General features: G+C 41.1%; 1 protein-coding gene across 1 annotated transcript; it reads right to left on the reverse strand.

Moving 5' to 3' along the window:
* Positions 1-4,182: 4,182 nt before the first annotated feature.
* Positions 4,183-11,454, reverse strand: PLAGL1 (PLAG1 like zinc finger 1; the record flags this gene model as incomplete). The annotated part of the gene is made up of 4 exons (XM_080341748.1): positions 4,183-5,694; positions 6,064-6,560; positions 8,124-8,243; positions 11,365-11,454. The coding sequence occupies 4 exons, from the start codon at positions 11,452-11,454 to the stop codon at positions 4,422-4,424; spliced, it is 1,980 nt and encodes a 659-aa protein (XP_080197874.1). The 3' UTR covers positions 4,183-4,421.
* Positions 11,455-22,049: the final 10,595 nt, after the last annotated feature.

Consider the following 22,049-nt stretch of genomic DNA (forward strand, 5'->3'; position numbering starts at 1 on the left):
AGCGTGGTGGCTTCCAACTCCTCCTGTTTGTTTCCTATGCTGTGTGCATTGGTGTAGAGGCAGTTTAGCTGAGCTGTTGGTCACGTCACCTTCTTAGAGGAACACCCCTTAGTTCCTTTGAGGTATTTCATTGGTGTTTCCTTGTTGGCTTGTATTACTCTTCCACTAAAAACCTCAATTGCTTTTACAAACTGATGGCTAAGACAGAAATATTGTGGAGGCATATCCTTTTCTTATTTTTTTGGCCATCTGATTTGTTACCTTGGATCACTTTGCATAAACTTTCAATGTCGCACTATGTTGGGGTTGGTTGTTTGATTTTTTTTAAATTTTTTTTTAGCTCAACAAAGCTTTCAATTAAAATCCATACAGAATGTTCTTGCATAGTAAATGTTTATAGAGTAAATGAAGATGAAAAGTAGTTGGAAACAGCAATAATAAATATCAGACTTTACAAAGTGTAATTAAACTCTACTCTAGGCTGTAGCTAATGGTGTTTAGATATAGAAAGGATAACACTGAAGCAAGTGTAACTCCTATAGCTAGACTGTCTTAGAAACAATGGGCATAAAATCAGCCCAAATATATTAAAATGTAGCTTCTTGGCCTTTTTTTCAAACCAGGAAGGAGGTCCAGGGCGGGGGCAGGAGGGAGAACCAAACCAACCCCATGCCAAACTGTCTTGTTCAATGTTATCACAGCTGTTTTCTTTTATATCTTAGTAAATGGACCCTCAAAAGTTAAAGCAAATGTTGTGTTTGCAGTCCCCCCCTTATTTCTCTGTGTGTAGAGCTGTTTGGTATGGATTCAACAGTTCATTTTTCAGTGCTCTACAGAAAACATAATTATAGGGATAGGAATGATGTATTCAAGAAGAGTACTTTAAAATTCTGCTAGCAGAAAAATGAATCAGTCATTAATATATGGAACTTACCATCCTATTTTAGACTGTCTGGGAAAAACTCTTGAAAATTAGCAACAAATCATTGGTTAAGAAAATAGAGAGTCCCAACAGGAACAGTTGGTAAATAAAACCAAAGTAAAATTAAATGAAACATGGCTTCTGATAGGGGGTGGGAACAGTACAGGAGTGTAGTTTTAGCTCCTCAACACTTTTTCAGCAGGTTTACATTATTTCTTTTTTCTTTTTTTTCTTTTCATAAAATGAGTACACTTTTTTGTTTGTTTTTGATATGGGAGCAAATGCTAAGTTTCTCTATTTTTACAGCATCATTTCATTATAGTAATTCTGTTGTTTAGCTGCCACATATCACACTGGTTTATAACTCCTAGTTACATAGGATAAGCATCTCTCACCAATGCATCTTTCCATGTTTCAGAAGGTGCTGAGGTCAGGCAGCACCTCTCTCTTGGCAGCTCAGAGCTACAGTCCGGCATCTCAAAAAAGTGGGTGCCCATCTGGCTCAGTGTTTGCATAATGTTTTCTTTTTAACATCACATTTTAATTCAAAGACAAGTAATCCGGTAATTAGTTACATCTCCTATAGAAGCACAAACCAAAATGACAAACTGTCTATTAACAATATGTGATCTGGCAGTGCTACAAAATTTGTGGGTTTGCTTTTTTTTTTTTCCAAGTACACAGGCTTGGAGCAAGACAAGTGGACACAATTGGCATGAACAATGAAAACAATTCAATATGTGAACATATAAACACACCTTTCCAAGTCCGGATGGAAATACAAGCCTAGCTGTAGAATGTGCATGTAACACTGTTTGTAACCTTTTCCCTGTTCTGGAACTTGCCATTTAAATAACTGCTATCTTGGCATGACAATGCAGCACCTGCTCTTCTTCCTGCTGTTGTCATTACAAGAATTATCTTAAAATTCCTTCTGGTTTGCCTTATGTAAAAAATTTTCTTAAATACCTTCAACAGTGTATCTGAAAAACACATTCTCACATTGAACTAATACGACTTTTACTTAAACCAAGTACTGATAAACTTTTAAGTATATTCAGCTTGTTGTAGTTGTACAGTGTCATTGTAGTTCATTAATAGCAAAATAACAATAATTTAAAAATATTTTATATTTGAAGCTGTCTCAAAATATTCCTGTGACTAATGGTGGAGAAGAAAATGAGCTCACTCAGGATTTGAGAATTTACTCTGTTTTAGCTGCAACAGGATCCATTAATAATTGCATCATCCACTAAAACCAGGATTATTTTTTTTATAAGCACGGGTTAGTCAATAAAGTAAACTGTGGTCTTTTGATAATGTCATCTACTAGGAGATGTGACTTTTGCAATTTCTGCTAGTTTAAGCACTAGGTTGTTAGGAAATTGACTGCTTTAGATTATTGAATTATTTGGTATACTGCTTTTTATAGAACTTTTTTAGAAACTGCTTATATAGAACTTACTCAGTATAAGTACCTCAGTTTGCTCAGGCCGCAAGTTGTGAACTTTCAAACTTTTTGCCTTGTTAAGCAAAAATGCCCCCAAAGTCTGTTCAAAGAAGAAGATAAGGGAGCTTCTGATTATCAGCAGAAGATGTATCCCTAGATAAAAGTAAAGAAACAGAACAGCAAGTCTAAAAGAAGATGAGACACAGAAGAATGTTTCGACTATTGTCAAGGACTTATTTATCTCCCCAGCTGCAGGTGTAAAATAGCAACTGATGGACAGGACCTAGTATTGACATCCAGTCAAGTAAAAGACAAACAACTACCCACAGAGATAGAAACAGCCCACCAGATGAAAATTAAGAGATCCACTGAAGAATGGGGAGCCCCCAAACTCTGATTTTACAATTGGCCCAAATTGATGCACAAGGGATAGGAAGCTTAGATTTACAGTTGCCCGGGATTTTCCTTGCTCGGGGTCCCTCTTCCAGAGGCACGCAGCTCAAGCTTCTCTCCATGCTATGCTTTAGAAATTATTTATTTATTTAAGAAAAACTTCTGGAATCTGTATCTGTGTGTCTGCTTCTGGAAATCTAGGGAAAAAACAAACTTTCCTAACAAGGTGCTGGGACTGTCACACCAAAACACCCTCAACTGGAAATGTACACCGACAGTTCGCTCCAGGAAACAAACACAAGTCCCCGTGGTTCTGGTCTGAAAGAAACAAAGGCTGGAAGTCCAACTGCAGCTGTCCCAAGGCTACTGTGATAAACCCCTGCGATTAAAATGGCCTCAATCACACCCACTAATTTCAGGTGACAATTGGGAGGCAGGTTCATAACCTGGTTTTGAACAGGGCCAAGCATGAGCTCATCACCACAACTCTTCTGCATATGGACATGCCCCTACAGAGGTCTCACCTGATCGCAGGCTCCCCTGGGCAGGCTGCCTGGCCACGGGTGGCCTTCTGTGAAGGAATCCACATTTCGGCTGGCTATCATGAATAATCATTTTCCAGACTAAACAAAGGCCACTTTTATCAACAGAAGTTGAATAAAGACCTCTTCGGTAGGAAACATTATTTTTTATTGAGTGTTAAATGAATCAACTTGTTGACCCAATGGAATAACATATGCTTAAATTTAAGCAAATGCTTAAGTGCTTTACTAGAGTGAAAGCCCAGTGTCTGATACCTTGCCAGATCCAGCTCTAAGTGAAAATTAATGTTTTGCTTTAACCTTTGAGACAATTCACTTCCCATTCTGAAAACTGCACATGTACAAGACATCAGTTCTTAAACAGTCATGCAGAAGTGGTAGTTATTTCCAGCCCCAAGGAAAAAATACATGAAGTACACACAGCTGAAGTGCACCTCAGAAAACAAAAATCTAGTTAAATGTAATCATGATGGTGATCTTCTTCATTTATAAAAAAGTGAAACAGGAGGTAAGATTTACTCTTGGAATGATTCTGATTTAAATTAAAAATTCATAAAGTTCAGTAATTAAGTGCTTAACAGAAATCTATGTGATGTTGATAAATAGTTCGTTACATTTGCCATGTGTATAAATTTGCTGTGATTTATGTCTCATTAAAATTGTTTTTCCTGTGATTTCCCCCTTCTTCCCATTCACCCTAACCCTATTTCTCCTACTGCAGTAGCCATAGTTTTTTTGCGCCTGTTACGATCCTTTGCTATCATTGAAGATATTTATTCAGTTGTTTGCCTGCAAGGTAAGAAACAAAAATAGAGAAGGTGTTGAGGGAAGTATGTTAGTTCTACTATTGTCATATGCTAAAAAACTAATAGTAGTATGAAAAATAGAGCTTCTCGTTTATTAACATCCTGAATTTAACTACCATGTTCATAATGTGCTTTGAAAACATTTGTGGCAGTTTTTCTTAAAAAAAAAAAAAAAAAAAAAACCAAAACAAAACAACAAAAAATCCCAAACCAAAACTACCCCATCCTAACAGATTTAAGTAAGAAGCACAGTCTTTAAAAAGAAGGGGAAAAAAACCCGAAACAAACAAGCAACCCCATGGTGATAGTTATTTGAAGGCATGGTGAAAATGAGGCAATGTTACAGAATTTGTAGTGGATGGAAAGGAACGAGGAAGATGGTGCAGCTGGTTTATGGCCATCCCACCAGTTGCTAGCTGAAGACCTTGCTGTTGGCCGATGCCATTCAGCCTGTGTGGTGGTTCCTCGGGACCAAGTGCCATTGTCATGTCCCCAGTAGTGTTCTGGTTGTCACTTGGTGGGAGCTGCCAGAAACTCATCACATGAGTGAGATCCATGAAAGGCAGGCTCGTAGTTTCAGCTGCTGCCTCTGTCTCCTTGTGTATTGGGTACTTGTTAGTATCCCCTACAGGCCCTGAGGAAGCTTCTTCCAGACTGATTTTGTGGAGAGACTGAGGTTCTGGTAACAGCAGGTCCTCAGGAAGATGCATGTTATAGCCTTTAACATCCACTTTTATCGGTAGAGTCTTGAGGGATCCTGCTGCAAATGAGGTAGAACTAAGGTCATATTTATTAGGCTGCTGAAGGTTCAGGTTGGCAGGAACGGCTGTGGAGCATGGTGTGGGATGGACAGCTGGAAGGCTGTCTGCACAGCCCATCCTTGGCAAATGAGAAGGTTCCAGAGGAAGAGCGTTTTGTAAGCTTGGCTGGGAATGAAGATGTGAACAGTTGTATTCCTCCGATTCTGAACTATTCAAAATCCCATTCTGCACAGAGACCCTTTCAGGAAAAGAGGACAGTATGCTAGCATCTTCCTTCAGTCTGAATGGGAAAAGCTGGTCAAGGAGACCCACTGAGTCACCATTCTGCAACCTGCTCTTCAGCAGTTCTTGTGGATGAGTCTTCCTAGTGTGGCGAGTCAAGTGGTCCTTCCGCCCAAACCTCTGGGCACAAAACTGGCACAGAAAGTCTTTGCAGCCTGTGTGAACTACCATGTGCCGTCGCACGTCTTTACGGGTGTAGAAGTGACGCTCACAGTGGTCACACTTGTGTTTCTTTTCCTTGGTATTGCCAGTTGGTTTTCCTGCATGGCTTTTGAGGTGTTCCAACAAAACTTCAGTACCACCAAACTCCTGGGCACATACCCTACAGGTAAGGTCCCCACTGGTGGCTGCATGAAGAGCCAAGTGTCTCTTATAGCCTAGCTTGGTGTTGTACTTCTTGCCACACTCTTCGCACTTGAAGGCCATCTTGTTAGGGTCATGAGTCTGAAGGTGATTCTTTAGATGGTCTTTCCTGTGAAAGGTCTTTTCGCAGTACCCACACTGGTGAGATTTCTGTGGAGAATGAGTGGCTGAGTGCCTAAGACCGAAAAAAAATATATATATATTTGCATTTACATTCACTCTAGGACACAGTGCAACTTCAAGACTTGAAAACACCAGCACTCTTGAAGGAAGGCATTTTCACAAGTTCTCAGACTATCAGTAAAAGGGGGCAAAGTGTTAAGCATAAAGCCTAGAGTAGGTTAAAAGCGCTCAACATAATCTTTTTGAGTAGCCCCCGCAATTGAGAGAGATCAGTTTCTCTCCAATTCTACCAAAACAGGAATAATAAAAACTGAAACTTGGGGATTAACTGCCACTAGGACACTCAAGAGGAAAAAGATGTTCTTGGCTTTTTTTCCCCACCCACCCACCCACCAGAAAAAGAGCGCCTTCAGAGCTGTACCTGAGCAGTTTATATTTGGAAATGAAGGCTTTTGTGCATCCGTGCTGTGAACACTTGTAGGGGCGCTCCCCTTTGTGCGCGTAAGTGTGGACTGTGAGCTTGTCAATGGAATCGAATATCTTCCCGCAGAGTCGGCAAGGGTAACTGTCTGACTGCTTCACTTCTCTTCCCTTCAACAATGAAGACCGGCCATTTCTCCATTTAGGTATAAACCTCACAAGAGCATCACAAGTGCTTCCAGAGCCAGCACAGCCAAGCTTCGCAGCAGAGGAACAGGAAATGGTCCCGTAGCACTGGGCAATGCTTTTGCCTAATGCTGCTCCTCTTAGTTTCCCTTTCAGTTTGCTTTTTGTTTTTACAGGTCCCAATTTATTTGGTGACCTGAACCTGGTGGTAAGGACTCGGTCTTTATGGATGCACTCGTGAGATTCTAGCAGAGCAAAAGTTGCAAAAGTGCTTCTACAGCTGGAGCATATCCAAGGGTCTACAGGCTCCTTCTGCAATGAGAACAGAAACATATCTTTCATATTGGCCGTTCTAAGGAAAGGCCATATTCTTCTCACTGACCCTATATCTTCTCTTGGGCTTTCTCAAAACCTGTTGTTGTCCCTAGCAGTATTTACTTCAGTGTACTACCACACGACTGTTCAGCTGGAAACAGATTCTCTCTAGGAGTCTACAAACTAGAAAGAAAAGAGAATGGTTGGCTAAATAATTATTTCCATGTTTTTGTTTAGCATTTACTGTAACAGTCCCAAGTCCTTCACCTTTGTTTGCTTGAGCTTACTAAATTTCAAAGCCTCTACATTTGCTCCTTTTATGGAATTATTCTTAAAAGTAGTTGGAAATTGTACTTTATCCTTAGACTGATATAATTTATCTGCTATTGCAACCATACAAAAATTGGATGGGTTTCTGCACATAAATGTAGTTTAACTGTACAGGATTTCCTTATGTTTTGGGCTGACTCCATGCTTTACCAGACAGTAATGGTCACTGTCTCCAGGAGAGACTTCCTCACTTAGCTTGACACTTGGCATTAGACTTTCTTAAACTCAGTAAGAAACACCTTAGGTTTGGGGATCTCAGGCTTATCCTAACTTAGAGACATTAAAACAAACATTTTTGGCAAGCAAGGCATTATTTGGAAGCAAGTAAGAGCTCTACTGGATTGAGTTGAATTCACTTTTAATATTGACAGTTAAAAAATTCCAATGAAAAACAATTACAAAAAAACCCCAGTCACTGATGAAATGTATTTTCAATTAATATTCGACCATGTACATCTTTAGCTGTCTTTTTATATTTTACTTCAGCTTCTCATAAACTGCCCTTACCTTCCTTTGCTCTTAAGCTGGCTTGCTCTGAGAACATGGTGAGGCTATGCCCAATCTGTCCTCCTCAAGGGACAGAGCACTCCCCTTCCTTACCTCTGTCTGACACTGTGGCCCTCCCACCCCTTCTTTCTGGGGTATTCTCTTAAGTCCTCACATGAAAACACAACTATAGGGTTACTTCCCTTCCTGGAGCACCTCTGAATTCCTGGTTCTATCATATTCCCTGTTGAACATTTCCTTCTAGAGCAGGTATCAATCTTCAGGGTCATGTTTTCAACACTTAGGAACTTTCCTATCAGTTGAAGCACTCCTACTATCATACAGAGGGGAAGGTATAGGATTAGAAGAGAAGGGTTATTGCACGTGAAGGACTGAAACAATCAGTGCGTTATCTGACCAGCCTGTCAGAGCATAAAAAGGGGGAACTGGTGAAAGGCGTCTGAGGCTGGAAACCTTGGTTATATACAAATTAATGCCAATCTCAAGTCTTTCCAACACATCCCATTGGTGCCACTGGCTATATCTAATGTCTCCATTGGAGTACAAGCACAGGAGAAAAAGAGCAGCCTTTCTCTGAGTAGTTGTGCGGCTAAAATTGCTCTTGGCTTTATGTTAGCCTACTACACTATGGTCTACTCTAGCATTACCAGAGTTACATCAAAAGAGAAAGTATGTAATTTACTATGTCTGGTGATGGCTTGAATGGAGATGAGGTGTACTTACTGTTACTGGAGGCAAAGGACAGACATCAGATTCTTCTTTAATGAAGACTGCAGAAGCTTCCATAAATTTGGCATAATCGGCAGCATACCATACTTTCAATTCTGTGTGTGGTTCAATTGGCTGTGAATCAAAGAAGATAGCACATGTCTACTTGTGCCAATTTTCCCATAACAAATAATACTGAAGATTGGTAGGAGGTGTGTGTACAATTTGTGTCCTTACCCAAGTTGCATTCTTCAAATCAGTTTAAATTATTAGAAACTTTATTTAAAGATTCAAGCACTTTTTGAGTATTACTATCCACTCGGGTTTGACACCTTCAGTTTCTAGAAGTAGAAATGCATGTGGACAGAGATTTTGGGGGGAAGAGTAGCAGGAGCGGTGCCTCAGCCCTTATGACCTTTGCTCAGTGAGATCTATTTGTCTGTGGTGTTCAGACATCCAGCAGTCTTTCCAAGCAATATCCCATGCCTATTCCTCCATGTTTTGAAGCCCACTGAACATAATGCTTAACTATAGGGTACAGGCAAAGGAAAAATCCATCATTTGGATGCCTCCTAGATGTGTCACGCTCACAAAGCCTGGGTGCAGAGTTGATCAATATGTGGACTGCTGTTCTAACCTGCATGTTTCCACATGTTGGCTCCAGTGTCTCAGGCTTTACAGGCATGTGCTTTATTGCACCTCTGCCCTCCTCTCACTGAAGTCTTCCCAAACTGGTCTACTGTAGCCCATAATCCGCAGCCTCCCACCCAGTCATGCCTGCCCAAATCTTTCCTTGGACTGGACTATGACCTCCTCTGACAAATACTTTCAGTCAATAATACAGCAAATAGAAAAAGACAGGAATGATTACACTAATTGCCTAAAGATTCATTAGTTATCTAAAAAATAGGGAGAAAACTTATTTTGGGGTCATGATTTATATGACTTCCAGGCCCTGTACACAATTCTTTTCATCTATAATAAAAGACAACATTGCTGCAACAGGGGTAGGGCCAATCTGCACTGTACTTGTATTTTTATTTAAACTAAACTAAAATTGTGCCACTAAAAAGAACAAACTACCCTGGAAGGAGAGCAGCTGACTCTTAGTCCACAAAGTCTCACATCTTAAACGGTACTTATTTTTTAACATTGGTGTTGGATAAGCATGGTAGTTGAAAGACAACTTAGACAGTGAATGCTGACAGGTAATTGTGTGTACAATGTCGAAAACTGAACTTTTGAACTCCCAAGCACAAGCCAGCTTGCTAACTACAACTAGAATGGGTTGGTTGTACATTTTGATAACTGCCTGGCCTAAACAGAAGTGTTAAGTACTGGATTCTCCACTCAATAAGAACATGAGGCAACTCCTGTGATCAGACAGACAGCAACAGCAACCGGGTATGATTTTTACTTCCTTGTAATTCTGTATTTTTTAATGGAATTTATAGAATTTTTATAGAATTTATAGAAACTGCAGTCATTAGGTCAGCGAGTACAGTAATAGTGCTGTTAGTATGACCCTTACATGTAATGTTTGTGTAGCTGCAGGTTCATGTCACCAAAATCCCATGTCTTTGTAAAATCAGTGGGGAGAGTAGCCAAACCTTCTACTCCCAACTTAACAGACTTTATTCAAAATGTCTTGAGAAAATATCTTCATAACCAGCCCTAAGACAGCCTCACACCATGACCAGCAGGGTGTGCTTAAGTGTAGCAGAAGGCTACCACTTTTGACTAGGACTAAACCTATGGGATGCCCCAGTACTGTGAATGATACTGAGACTTAAGAGAAATAAAATGAAAGTAATTCCCTTTGGTACACAGCACAGTAACGTTCCAAGACACATTCCTCATCCTAAATGCTCTTCATGTCAGTATACAGGACAAACTCTCCATTATGCCAATGAATGGAGTCCCGCTAAAGTCAGCAGAGAGCTGTTTCAATAGTATTTAAATTATACTGGAAACTCTAAGTTACAAGTTCGTAACTACAACTTCTTAGAAAAGTATTTGTTCATGCTTCCCAAATATAGTATTGTTAATCCTGTCAGTTCTACAAGGATACCATGCATTTGAAATCAAATTGAAATCTCAAATGCTATGGACTGCATCAGAATCTCAAACATAGCCTAAACAATGTATCAGATTAGCATATACTGTTTTACAATGATTTATTTTAAAAAAATAATTATTTTAATATTAATCCAAAAGCAACTACACTTCATGCTACTATAAAAGGCTTTGAAGTTGTAAAATGTAATCACTATTAATTTATTCTGACATCATCACTGTGTGGTAAATATTTTTCTCACTGTGCAGGTGGAGAAACAAAAGTGGAGGAACAAAAGTAAACAATACTATCCCACGGAAATAGTGCAGTAGGAAAAAGTCTTGGGAATGAAACTGAAGTACTGGATTTCAATCTCACAGTAACTTCTTTTGACTAATATATCTTTTTTTTTAATGTTGCTCACAATGATATACAAGCATTAACTTAAGAATGAAAAAGGAAAACAATGAATGTTTAACATACAGACTTCAGTTACCTGAGTGTACAAAGGAGTAAGTAAGTTCTGATTAAAACAAACTTTGCCTGAGAAAGTCGTCAAAACAACAAAAAACAAGACACTATGTTCCAGTGTCATTTATAGAGGGTATTTTGTTCTCTCTTCCCAGATGAAGCTGCAGCCCAGAATCTCTAACATAAACCAATCATTTCATGGCAACATTGCAGTATTATAAGTTCTGCAGTTAAGTCTTCAGATTTAATGAGAGTGGAAAATAGTACATAAAGATTACACTTAGCAACCTGTGCCTGAACACCTGGTAATGTGCTCAGAATACAACGTATGTCCAAAAATGTAACAGAGGAAAGGAGTGTGTTTGTTCTTCCCAGGATGAAGTACTGTTGAACGTAACAATGCCAGATAATCTCACCACATACCTATCTGGAACTGAAGGACTTCACAGCATTCACATTTAAACACTGCCATCATGAATTATTTTAGTTTCTGTCTGCTCAGTTCCTTCACTACCCACAACAGCAAGCACACGTTGCCTTTTACTGGAAAACCCCATACACTGCTTGCTCTGCTATGGATTCAGTGACATAAAAGGTGGTATGTAATAAAGATTCAGTTGGCAGAATATATTATAATCAATCTTTCAGCTGTAAAAGGGTTACCCTTTCAGAACCGTGGTCAATAAACTTCCATTTGGATGATGGGTGAAGCAATGTGGGTTTAACTACCTTAACAGTTGTGAAGTAGACTTCTCCACAGTGCTGATAAGCCACAAGGGTCTGTTCTTCTTGGTTCCGGGCTAGCCGCACAAACATCATCCAGTTTCCACAGTCTTCATTGGGAGTGTCCAGAAAGTACTTCCCTCCATCTTTCAATACCTGAAACAAAGGGGGAGGACAGGAGAAAGAACATGATAAAACCAAGTCCTAGATAGAGGTACATTAGTTTTCTTTAACTTGGAATCATGGCTATCAGTTATTTACCCTGTCTTGGTCATATGTTCTTTGAAACCACGGTTGGTTTGAAATAGATCACTCTTAAAGAACACTGAGTGCAAAAGAAAGTGAAGAATGAATACCTGTCAAGGCACCCAGCTACTAAAATAACTGTAGACCTTTGTATGTGTTTCCACTTTATATGTCATCATTTTATGTTATATAGAGATAATATTATAAGAACTAAGTGCAGGCAGGTAGAAAGATAAGCTTTAGCCTTAATGTACTTCCTGAGAACTTGATAATCTCAAACTTCAGTGCTGTACTAATGCTACATTTTGCGTGGAACAATTGTATAACTTGTGTAATAAGTCCAGAGAGGTAACATACTATATAATGGCATTTTAACAGTCTTCTCTTTTTCCTCTTAACAATGCAAAAGTAAATATGAATGAACAATTGTGCCAGAGAGATCTCTTTTTGCTTTACTTCATTTTTCCTAGATTCCTTTCCAAAAGAATGACTTTGTGAGGCAAATGCTTCTGACCTCGTACAAGACAGGTGCTTTTCTGCAATACAGTCTCAAAACACAGACAGCTGAAACTGTACAAAAACTTGTCAGCACAGCATGTATATGTCCTACTAACAAAGTAAGTGAGCAATTAATTGCAAAAAAAAAAATAAATGACATTCCCATTACTTCTGGGAAGTACTCTATCTAACTTCATCATGTTTCCAATTAAAATATCTGCCTGTTGGACAACTTTGGTCACATACTCAATGCTGCTAGGGAGAAATCAAGGCAGCTACTGATGTCATGTAGGAAACCTGGGATTCCAGTCTCCTCTTCTGAAGAAACAGTCCATTCATCAGCCAGAGCTGTGCTTATCGCTGCACACTTTTAAGCAAACGGGGCTGACTGATAGGGGGCAGGGTGTGGTTTACAATGGCTTGGTGAAGAGGAAGGAACTGGGTGCTTAGCTCATCCATGCTCACAAGCTTGTTAGAGAAGTACGTTTTCTGCATTTGTAAGAATTAAAGTGTTTCATAAAAAGATGGAAGAAATATTAGTTATGGAGAAGAACAAATCCCCCCTGGTGTCAACATGCCATGAAAATTCCACAGAAGGACAGTGTTACTTTCCTGGCAGACAATTCACATGACTTCCATGAGCAAATGAAGCTTACAGCAATTACTGAAGCTATTACTGTGGCTCTCAAATGAAATTACAGAAGTATCTGTATCTATGCCTTCCCTTACAACACACAGTGTTTTCCAGTCCCAAGCTTCTCAAGAAAGCTCAAATGAGGACAGAAGGCATGTCACAGGCCAGCTGCTGCTGGTCCCTCTCTCCTGGCGGGTGAGTGGGCTCGATATGAAATGCAGGCTCTGGAAGAATCGTGACTTGTCAGGAAGTGCTGGCAGAGGCTGCAGCTTGACCACAGACTCGCAGTATGACAGAGAGGTGAGCACAGGTGTGACCCCGTGCACCAAAATGCAAAGAGGAGGGTGTGGGGGATCATGACCAACTATTACTCTCATGGAATTCCTGTGGGAAAAGATGCACATGCAGTCTAAGTTAGGTTAGTCCCAAGAGGCCACTATCTGTCTTGGATAAAGTACAAAAAATACTCTCAGGGTCCATATGAGACAATCAGTATCTGTATATGCAGCAAGCGATGGTACCAGCCCTAAATAACAATGTGACTAAATAAACTGAGTTAGTGCACTGTGTGTCAAAGTTTATATATAATCACATCACTAAAGTATTTCCCCACCCCTGTACTGCTCCTCCCTACTAAGCTGGTGACTTAGTGCACATTTCTGCCACTATTGCTAACTTAGTGCACAAATTTTATCCTCCAAGTGGCACAGTGCTAAGCACAAATCTTTTTGCTTTATCTGGGAAGACAGTACTATGCTTGGATACCTTCAGTAGCCATGCCCTGTGAAACATTTATCAAGAAATGTTAGACCAATAGGTAAATAACCCTGGAAATTGTAAGAACTAGAAAGCAGGAAAGTAAACTTCTAGAAAACACAATATACAAGAACATTTGTTACTTCAGGTTATGCTGTGCTACCTAGTAACGTGATTTACACTCATACATATGGATCAGAAGTACAATTAATTAACTCAATCAGTCAGCAAATTGACTGGTTAAAATACATAAATACATATAAACTGTTACAGACACATATGAACTTCATTGCAAGTCATTGGGTTTTTACCTGCAGGACTAGCCTGCTCTCATCATAGCAGGTCAGTTTTGTAGACAGTTGCCCAACATAAGGACCAAACTGTGTTCTCTTCTGTATCACTTTCTTTGCAAATACTCCAAGGACTGCAAATAAAAAAAAAAGACCAGTCTAATATTAACACAGACATGATGAACTAGCTCTTGTATGTCGACAGCTGTGAAAATGGAAACAAATGCATAGTGCAGAACTAATGAATTATTCTTCTAGACAAATAACCCAGGTAAATAATTCTAATGGGAATAATCCAAAAAGGATGTAAATATATACAGAGGTGCCTAAAACCCATGACAGAATATTAAAGTGAGTATGCAACACAAACGTGTTAATACTCTCCAACTGGCAAGTTGATGTCATCATAGTGATCTGGCTGTTGGCATAATTTATGAGGTTGTTCTCTCCCAATACAAGTGGAGAGAATCTAAGACACATGAGCTGTCTCGATCATTCTAGTTATTCCCCTGCCTAACACCAATGGTGTGACAAAATAGGCATCTTGTCATTCTCTTTTTGAAATGCAATCTGGGCAGGACTAATTTTACATAGGTAACCTTTGAAAATTTGCACGGTAAGGATGCAGTTCCCTTTTTCAAGTCTGGGCATTGAAATTGCTCTGCCTTTAGAAGGAAAAAACAGTCTCTCTATAATACGAACTGAAGATGCTGCAAAAGGTAAATTAACATACTGTGGTTTTTTGAGTGGATGAGGGGTGTTATTTATTATTTTGTTTCTAACCTCTTATTGAATACTCTTCCCTGTTTTGCATGCTTGGGAAAAAGAAAAAAAAATCTGTAATAGTACATGGCTGTTACTATTAGATACAAATGCAACATTCATTAAACTTGTTTTGGCTGAACAGAGCTAACTGACTGCTCACAGCTAAATGTCACATCAGCTCTGGCTAATGTCCTGCCATCAGTTTAAGCATCAAGGTTACTAGAAATCAGTCATAAAAAACAGTAGCTGAATATGAGCTCTAGCTGTGCTCAGCTGAAAATAGTCTTCATACTGTTAATACCCAAGGATTATGCCTTGAGTTATTTTTGAAAACAAGCCAGTCTTGGTACTTTTGTCTTCTCTTTCTTAAATATGGGGAAAAGAGCTAAAATACTTACTCTGCTGGTTTCCAGCTCGCAGCTCCAACACTCGCAAAGTGAGGTAATGAGGTAGGGTGAGACGGGCTCGGCTAGGAATAACCCTATCTTTAGCCCTGATGAGTGGTCCGTGGAGTTTGCATTCTCCTAGAAGGCTTTTACCGCAATCCTCACACCCTGCAAATCCAGAAAAGGGAACCTGTTACTAAAAATGACACACTGCTCTTCAATTTAGCCTCTTCTAATTTTGTCACCTTGAGAACACATCTTAAATTACCAATGCTTTTCTTCACATGTTTTACATTAGGTAGCGAAAAGATTATTTGAAAGGCAAAACTGAATGAGGAAGGTTTGAAATAAGACCTCCAGTTTGTGCATTCTCTCCTATGTTAACTGGTGGATCCTGACCTCCAAAGATTTATACACATGTTCATTGAGACGTGTCACAAACCACACCTTTGAAGACTAGGATGGCAGCAAAACCAGAGCTCACAGCATGCACACCTATCAAGGTGCATTTATTTATATAGAAATGAGAAGGGCAAAGTTAGTAGCAATAACCAAGGTAATTCACAGAGGTCCGAGAAAGACCACTGTGACTTTGTGACCTGCACAGACTGTTCTTGATAGAATACAAGACTCTCAGTGTACCATGTAAAACGAGTATGATGAGTCCCACAGTCACAACACAGTTACCAGTCACACAAGGGCAGCCTTCCCACAGACTGTGCTGCCAGTGGAACTAAGCAAAAGGGGCACGTCACATCTCCCAGCCATCGGTTCCCAATAATGACATCTGTGGGCTGAACACAACAACCATGCAGAAGTCATTAATGAGAAATACCCGTCTACAAACTGACTTTCCCCCAGCCCAATGAGGTATTTTTGGTTCAGTGTAGCTCAAACTGGTTGCCAGGGAAACTCACAGGGAGCAGTGATACAACTGAGCAATGAGACTCTCCAGCAGAAGGTCATCCCAGCGCTGGTGTCACACAGGGCGATGGGAAAAATGGGACTGCTTGCACAAAACCTTTTTATAGACAGTAGAAACCAAACCAGCAAGTCAACAAAGCTTTATGACTGAATTAAAAGGAAAAGCTGCTCTGGGTCACCCATGACTACCTCATTTTGTTTTATTTCTGAAAACTCTGCTGAGCAAGTCTATTCAGTAAGTGACAATAAGGAGCAGAGGACAGGAGCCAGAACAGCCAAGAGAGCCCAAAGGAGCCATGGGACTGGGGCAGGAGACGTGAGGCTTCACCATGAACAGGGACTCATATCCAAAGGCAGGTCAAAAGAAGTGTAAGGGCTCAGGAGACACTGCCTGTAGAGACATCAGAGAGGGTCTCTGATAAAGGACAGTAGCACCAAAACGCAATATTCAGGGTAGCTTGAAAAGGTTTCAGTTTGTAAACACAAATAGGCACTTAACTAAATTACATGCATCAAAACTCTCGTTCAAAATTTCTCCAAATAAGCCTGAAGTGTTCCAACTGAGTTCTTTGGGTTCTCCATCAACTCTAAATGAGGAGGTAGACTCGCATGTTGATCAGGCTGCAGGCACTGCAATAGTCCGTATTTTTCCATTCGGCGACCATTGTAATAGCTTGCTTTTGCCACGGCTCCCAGACTGCACACCTGCACTATGAATAGCTGAAATACATGATTTTTTTTGCTAATGCTACAGATGAAGAGCATGCCACTCCACAGCCATCAGTTAATATGCACAAAAAATAAATAATATAGCTGCAAGGAAGATTTTTACACGCTGTTTTATGTACCTGAAAGTACTTAACAACTAGGCTGCAAGAATAAAAATATTTTCTCGGTGATTTAACTTAATTGGCTTTTAAATAAATTGTTAACAATCTATGTCTACCTAGAGCCACAAAATTTTGAGGGCTTCTGAGCTTACCTAGAATAATAGTGACTTTGTCCCAAGTCAAACAGCTCCTGCTTGGAGAGTCGTCCTATGCAAACTGCCGAAAAACATTACCAAAACCAAAACGGAGACAAAGAACCACTGTTAGAGGAAGGATGTATCTAATCGTAAAGTACACGACCTTATCAATCCATGCCATGCCTCTGTGATTCATCACTACTGAGCTCCTGAGCAAACCTTCCAGCCGTCCCAGGGCAGTGCCCGCCATGGAGGCCCCAGGGTGGGCAGCTCGTGCGAAGGCTGGAAAGGGAAACCAGGGAAAAAGGTTCCCCCTTAAATCAGTCTCCACATTAGCTAACCCACCTTGGTCCTCTGCATCCGCGACGTAAAGTCTGAAATGATTCATGTGGTGTGGGTGCTAGGGAGGCACTCCTCCAGAATCAGGGACGGCTTTGCACGCGAACGGGTGCCGAGTGTGCCACCAAGCTCAGGGGTCCCAGAAACAGCTCCCCAAGTGGCACGGCTCACTGGCGTGACAAGGCTGTCAGCCAGCACTGAACCAAATGAGCTGCAGAGCTGGAAGTGGTTTGTAAGCACCTTGCTAGCACAGCTTGGGGTTCTGACCTGGCATTGCTGAGCAGCACCTTGAAATATCTGGAGCTGCCCAAGGCTTGTTCTAGGATTTTCTATGTTTCAGCACATGGCATAAGAGAATAACGAGGTGATTTAATTCTTTAACAGGCATCCCGTAATTACATTCACTACGTGGTATTTCTAACCCTACACCAGCCTGTTAGTACACTGAATTTATTGCACACTAAAAACTGGCACACTAAAAAGTGGTGTAGCAGAAGTACAGGACTGAATCACTACATATATAATAACTTTAAGGACTACTCTGGGAAATGCAGGTCTTTGTAATTTCTTGCCCTGAAACTAACAGCGCAAAACCATCAAGTTCACGTTCTTCCTCAGAGATAATTGCAGACCAAGTCATGATCCTTTGTATTTCAATGCTGAATTACAGATGCCATTGACGAAGGAATGCATGCATTATCATAGCTGCAGCATGGTACCAGTTTGAAAAGCTCACACAGATTTTATGCCCCCTTTTAACTTGACTGCTTAAGTAAAATGTAATTTTTTTCAACAACAGCCTCAGAACACACTCTAACCTGTTCTGAAACATGGAGCATCCAGCTATGGAAACAATGAAATACACTTGGTTAAAAAAATAACTTCCTGTGAAGAAGATTTTTTCTGCTTTTTGTTAAGCACTCTAGTACCTCACTTGATGCTTTTACAGTTTTCTTGCTCCCTAAATTGTACACATACAAAATTAACATATTTGATGTCATGTGTACAGGAATACTTGATAATATGCAAGCATGCAAGACAAAGTAAAACTGTCTCTGTTACTCTGCTTTGCTGCGATTTAGACGAGCAGGCAATAAGAAGAAATAAATGAGATTCACAGGAACTACAAGCTGTTAAAAAGCAGATGGTGCCATTTACTATCTCTTTAGAGCAGCAGTGCTATATTGTCCTCTATAGGGTATTTCCTCATTCTTTCTCTATGTCTGTGCAACGATTCTGAAAAAGTTCCAAATAATGCCTTTTTAATCTACCTGTATATAAAACTACACAAGCTAATAGATCTTGTAGTTGGTAGATTTTTGTTTTGCTCAACTCCACTGCAGCAGCAGGGAGGCATGTGTACAGAAGAGCCCAGCACAGGTGCAGCCTCCCATCACGTTGCAAGTGTGCAGCCACCACCTTATACCAGGGACAAGGTGCTCGTGCCCTGCAAACTGCCACTGAATGGGCTAAGAGAAGGGTATATCTCCTGTGCACCCCCAGCCTGGTATCCCTGTGCCTGAATGCACCTGCTCCCACTTCTGCCCAGTCACAGGGAGGCACGGTCGGTTACCCGGCTCTTTGGGTCACCGAAGTGATCCCCACTGCCTGCAGGACGCACTCCTACCACACGGGCTGACCGAAACACCGACAGCCCCATTCCCTGGGGAGGAGAATGGGCTGAGTGTGGCTCACCTGTACCATCCTCACCATGCTGGTGCTTCCCCCCAGTCCAGGTCTAGGTGGCAGCTCTCCTTGGCTGCAGACAGCAGCCTCAGCGGGCACCTTGCCTTGTCCTCCAGACGGCTCTGGGGCTGGCCACGCTGCACGGGGACCAGCTCCTGCGGCCAGCAGTAGCCAGGCTGGCGCAGCAGCTTGGGTAAGCTGGAGTCAAGCACAGTTAACAAACTCAGGTTTCCAAAACAGTAGCACCGTGCCACCCCCAGAGGCACAAGCCCAGCCTCAGGGAGAGCTCATTAGCGTGGGCAAGGAGCCACGGCCTGTGGTTACACAAAGTCCGTTCGGCTGCAGAGATAACGGGAGCTATACACAGCCATACTGGGAACTGCAATCACTGTTGTGATAGCTCAAACATACCACCAGCTCCTTAACCAATCAGCGACAGAACCCCATTTTTTAAAACCAGTCAGCTAAAAGCCAGATGCCTATCAGGCAGTCCTTCCTGCTTTCTCTACTCTCAAGTGAGATTTTACAGTATTTGAACACTCAGTGGCTCATCAGCTGCCCGCAGTATGATTTACATGCCCTGTGAAGGCAGAGGTAAATCATTCTTTTTAAAACATCCACTTGGAGCAAAGATGCCCCACGAGAAACAATCACTGGGCTGAGCAGTGCTTGGCATTCGCTGTGCTGTTTTGCAGCATTAGAATTAGCTCCTGTGTACAGAGAGAACAAAGATCAGTGTACACAGCAGTCCAAATCCTAGCCTAATTACAATCATAAGATTTGCATAGCAAACAACAGTAATTTATCCCAGGGTAAAACTGTACTGCTCCGTTAGCCTTGTTCAGCTCTCACATAGAGGAACGCTGCATAAATACCTTGTGGATATTTTCTGTCTAAGATAACGCTGTGTGTGCAGTATACCCGTCTTGGTTCTTCTTACACAAAGGTACACGAGGTTTTCCTGCCCTGTGGTTTGTTCTGCAGCACTCCTTGCTGGAAAAGCTTGAAAACCTTGTTCCACGACATAATTTATTTGGCAAAAATTCAAAGTACTCAATTAGCAAACAGTTAATCCCAAGTTATTTTCCCATTATTGTGGGTCACTGCCACACATTTCCTCTGTAAAAGACGTTTACGAAAGAAGCCTTACATGTCTTAAGCTTGATGTGCAAAGTGCATTTACAAAGGAGCTGAAGCTCTTAACTGATTAATAATTCATCCTATTTAAGTTATAGTAAAATACAACTCATTATGATTACCAGAATTCATATTAGTTTTATTCAAATCCCGTTAACTTCTGATATTTTGCCATGCTAAATTTTTTACTGACTGATTTTCACTTTTTAATTGTGATAACTGATCCCTAGTCCATTGCAAAAACAAGTGAACATTTCTTCAGTGTCTCCTTTTCATGTCTCTTTTGTCTTATACAACAAAACCTTGTATTAGCAGAGAGTTACAACTGCTCAGCTCTGCCTGGAAAAAAAAAAAAAAAGAAGAAGAAGAAAAAATAAACAAATCAGGAAACTACACTCTGGGCCAACTTCACACTCTGAGCAAAGACAGAAAACTTGCACATTCGTGTTCCACAAAGCACATTATTTGGGAAGTAGATATTTTATTTTCCATAACCCCATACCCAAAATAGCACCCTCCAAAAAAAAAAAAAAGGAGGGGAGGAGATTCACTCCTAAGTGTCTAAGTGCTTGAGAGGAAAACTTTCAATAGATTTTAAGCAGTGAGTTCCCACATCTTCGACACATGGAGACCCTGAAGCCTCACAGTCTCTGTGTGGTGGCACCAGCACAGGCATGGTGGGACACGCTGCTGGGGCCATACCAGCTACCTTCTGACGCCTTGTGCTGCAGAGTGCCCTTCCTGGGCTGGCAGGCAAATGGACCAGAGCCCCTGAGATGCTAGCGGAGGGGGAGGAGGAGTCCTGGTCCTGCACAGGGGTAAGCGGTACCCTGTGAGTGAACACCGACACCTATTTGGAGGCTTCCTCTCTCCACCCACGGAAGGTGGTCTGCAAACATCCCAGCAATCATTCTTAACATTGAACACATTATACACCTCACTCTACTAAAATGTAAAACTTAAAAACTGAGTTACTGTATTTGGAGACAGAAACAGAGCAATAACAGAGCAAGCATACCTTGCTGTCACCCCATTCATCCAGTCAGACTAGCAGCTCAAGCTAATTCCCTAAACCTGGGACCCAGTGCTGCCGGTGAGCATCCTGACCCAGAAGCTGACCTGCAGTGACACCTTCCCTCACCTCCATCCTCCCCGTGCCCCTGCCTTTGCCCCCAAGAGGAAAAATTTGGAAGGAGCGAGGGTACATCCTGGGGTCTCCAGTAGTGAGAGATCATCTGTCAAGGCACTCACTCCTGCCTTGCAGAGGTACGATCCTGCCCAGGACAGCTGTTCTCATGGAAAGATGCCACCAGAAGGGAGGCTCAGCACTTATCACAGTGTAAAGAAATTTTCTAATGCACAGCACTCATGCATCTTCCTGGCAGACATGAGTTTAAGTATGTAAACTTTTCAAAACTTGGAAACTATTTGTTATACAAATATATAGATGATAACAATGACTGTGTTACTAGTTTCTAATAGTGAGTAATCATGATGACAGTCAAGCACATCTGGGAACAGTAAGTTTTTCACCTGGTGATCATGAAGTGCTATGACAGGCTTAGGCAGAAGGAATTTAACCAGCCACCCATAAGAAGTCATCCTCCCACCAACTCCAACAAGGCTTTCTATCACGCTCCTTCATCTAGCAAATCTCAGGATCAAAACAGTTAGAGAAGCCTCAAGGAGCACAGTGTGACTGCATACAAGCAGCTCCAGCAGGTTCCCTTGAAGCCTGTGCAGCAGAAGGATATCGGGGCTCTGCTGTATCTTACAAACTTCACAGCCTGGAAGAAAAAAAAATTACCTTCACTGTTTGAACACGTGAAAGGGCAGTGACTTACAGGGCTTTACTGCAAACTTAAACAAAAAAACCCCAAACAAACCAACAGACCAAACAGCAGGGAAACTACGTAGGTGTGTTTATCAAGTTTAACTTCACTCTGAAGTCTGAGCAGCCTCTTTATCAAAGTTCTTGGTAGGTTCATCCATCTAAAAATGACTTGAGATCAAAGAACTGATTGATTTGAAGCTAATTTTAAAAAAATAATCTTTTTCTGGTT

Source organism: Nesoenas mayeri (genome assembly GCF_963082525.1).
Source record: "Nesoenas mayeri genome assembly, chromosome: 3".
Classification (NCBI taxonomy): domain Eukaryota; kingdom Metazoa; phylum Chordata; class Aves; order Columbiformes; family Columbidae; genus Nesoenas; species Nesoenas mayeri.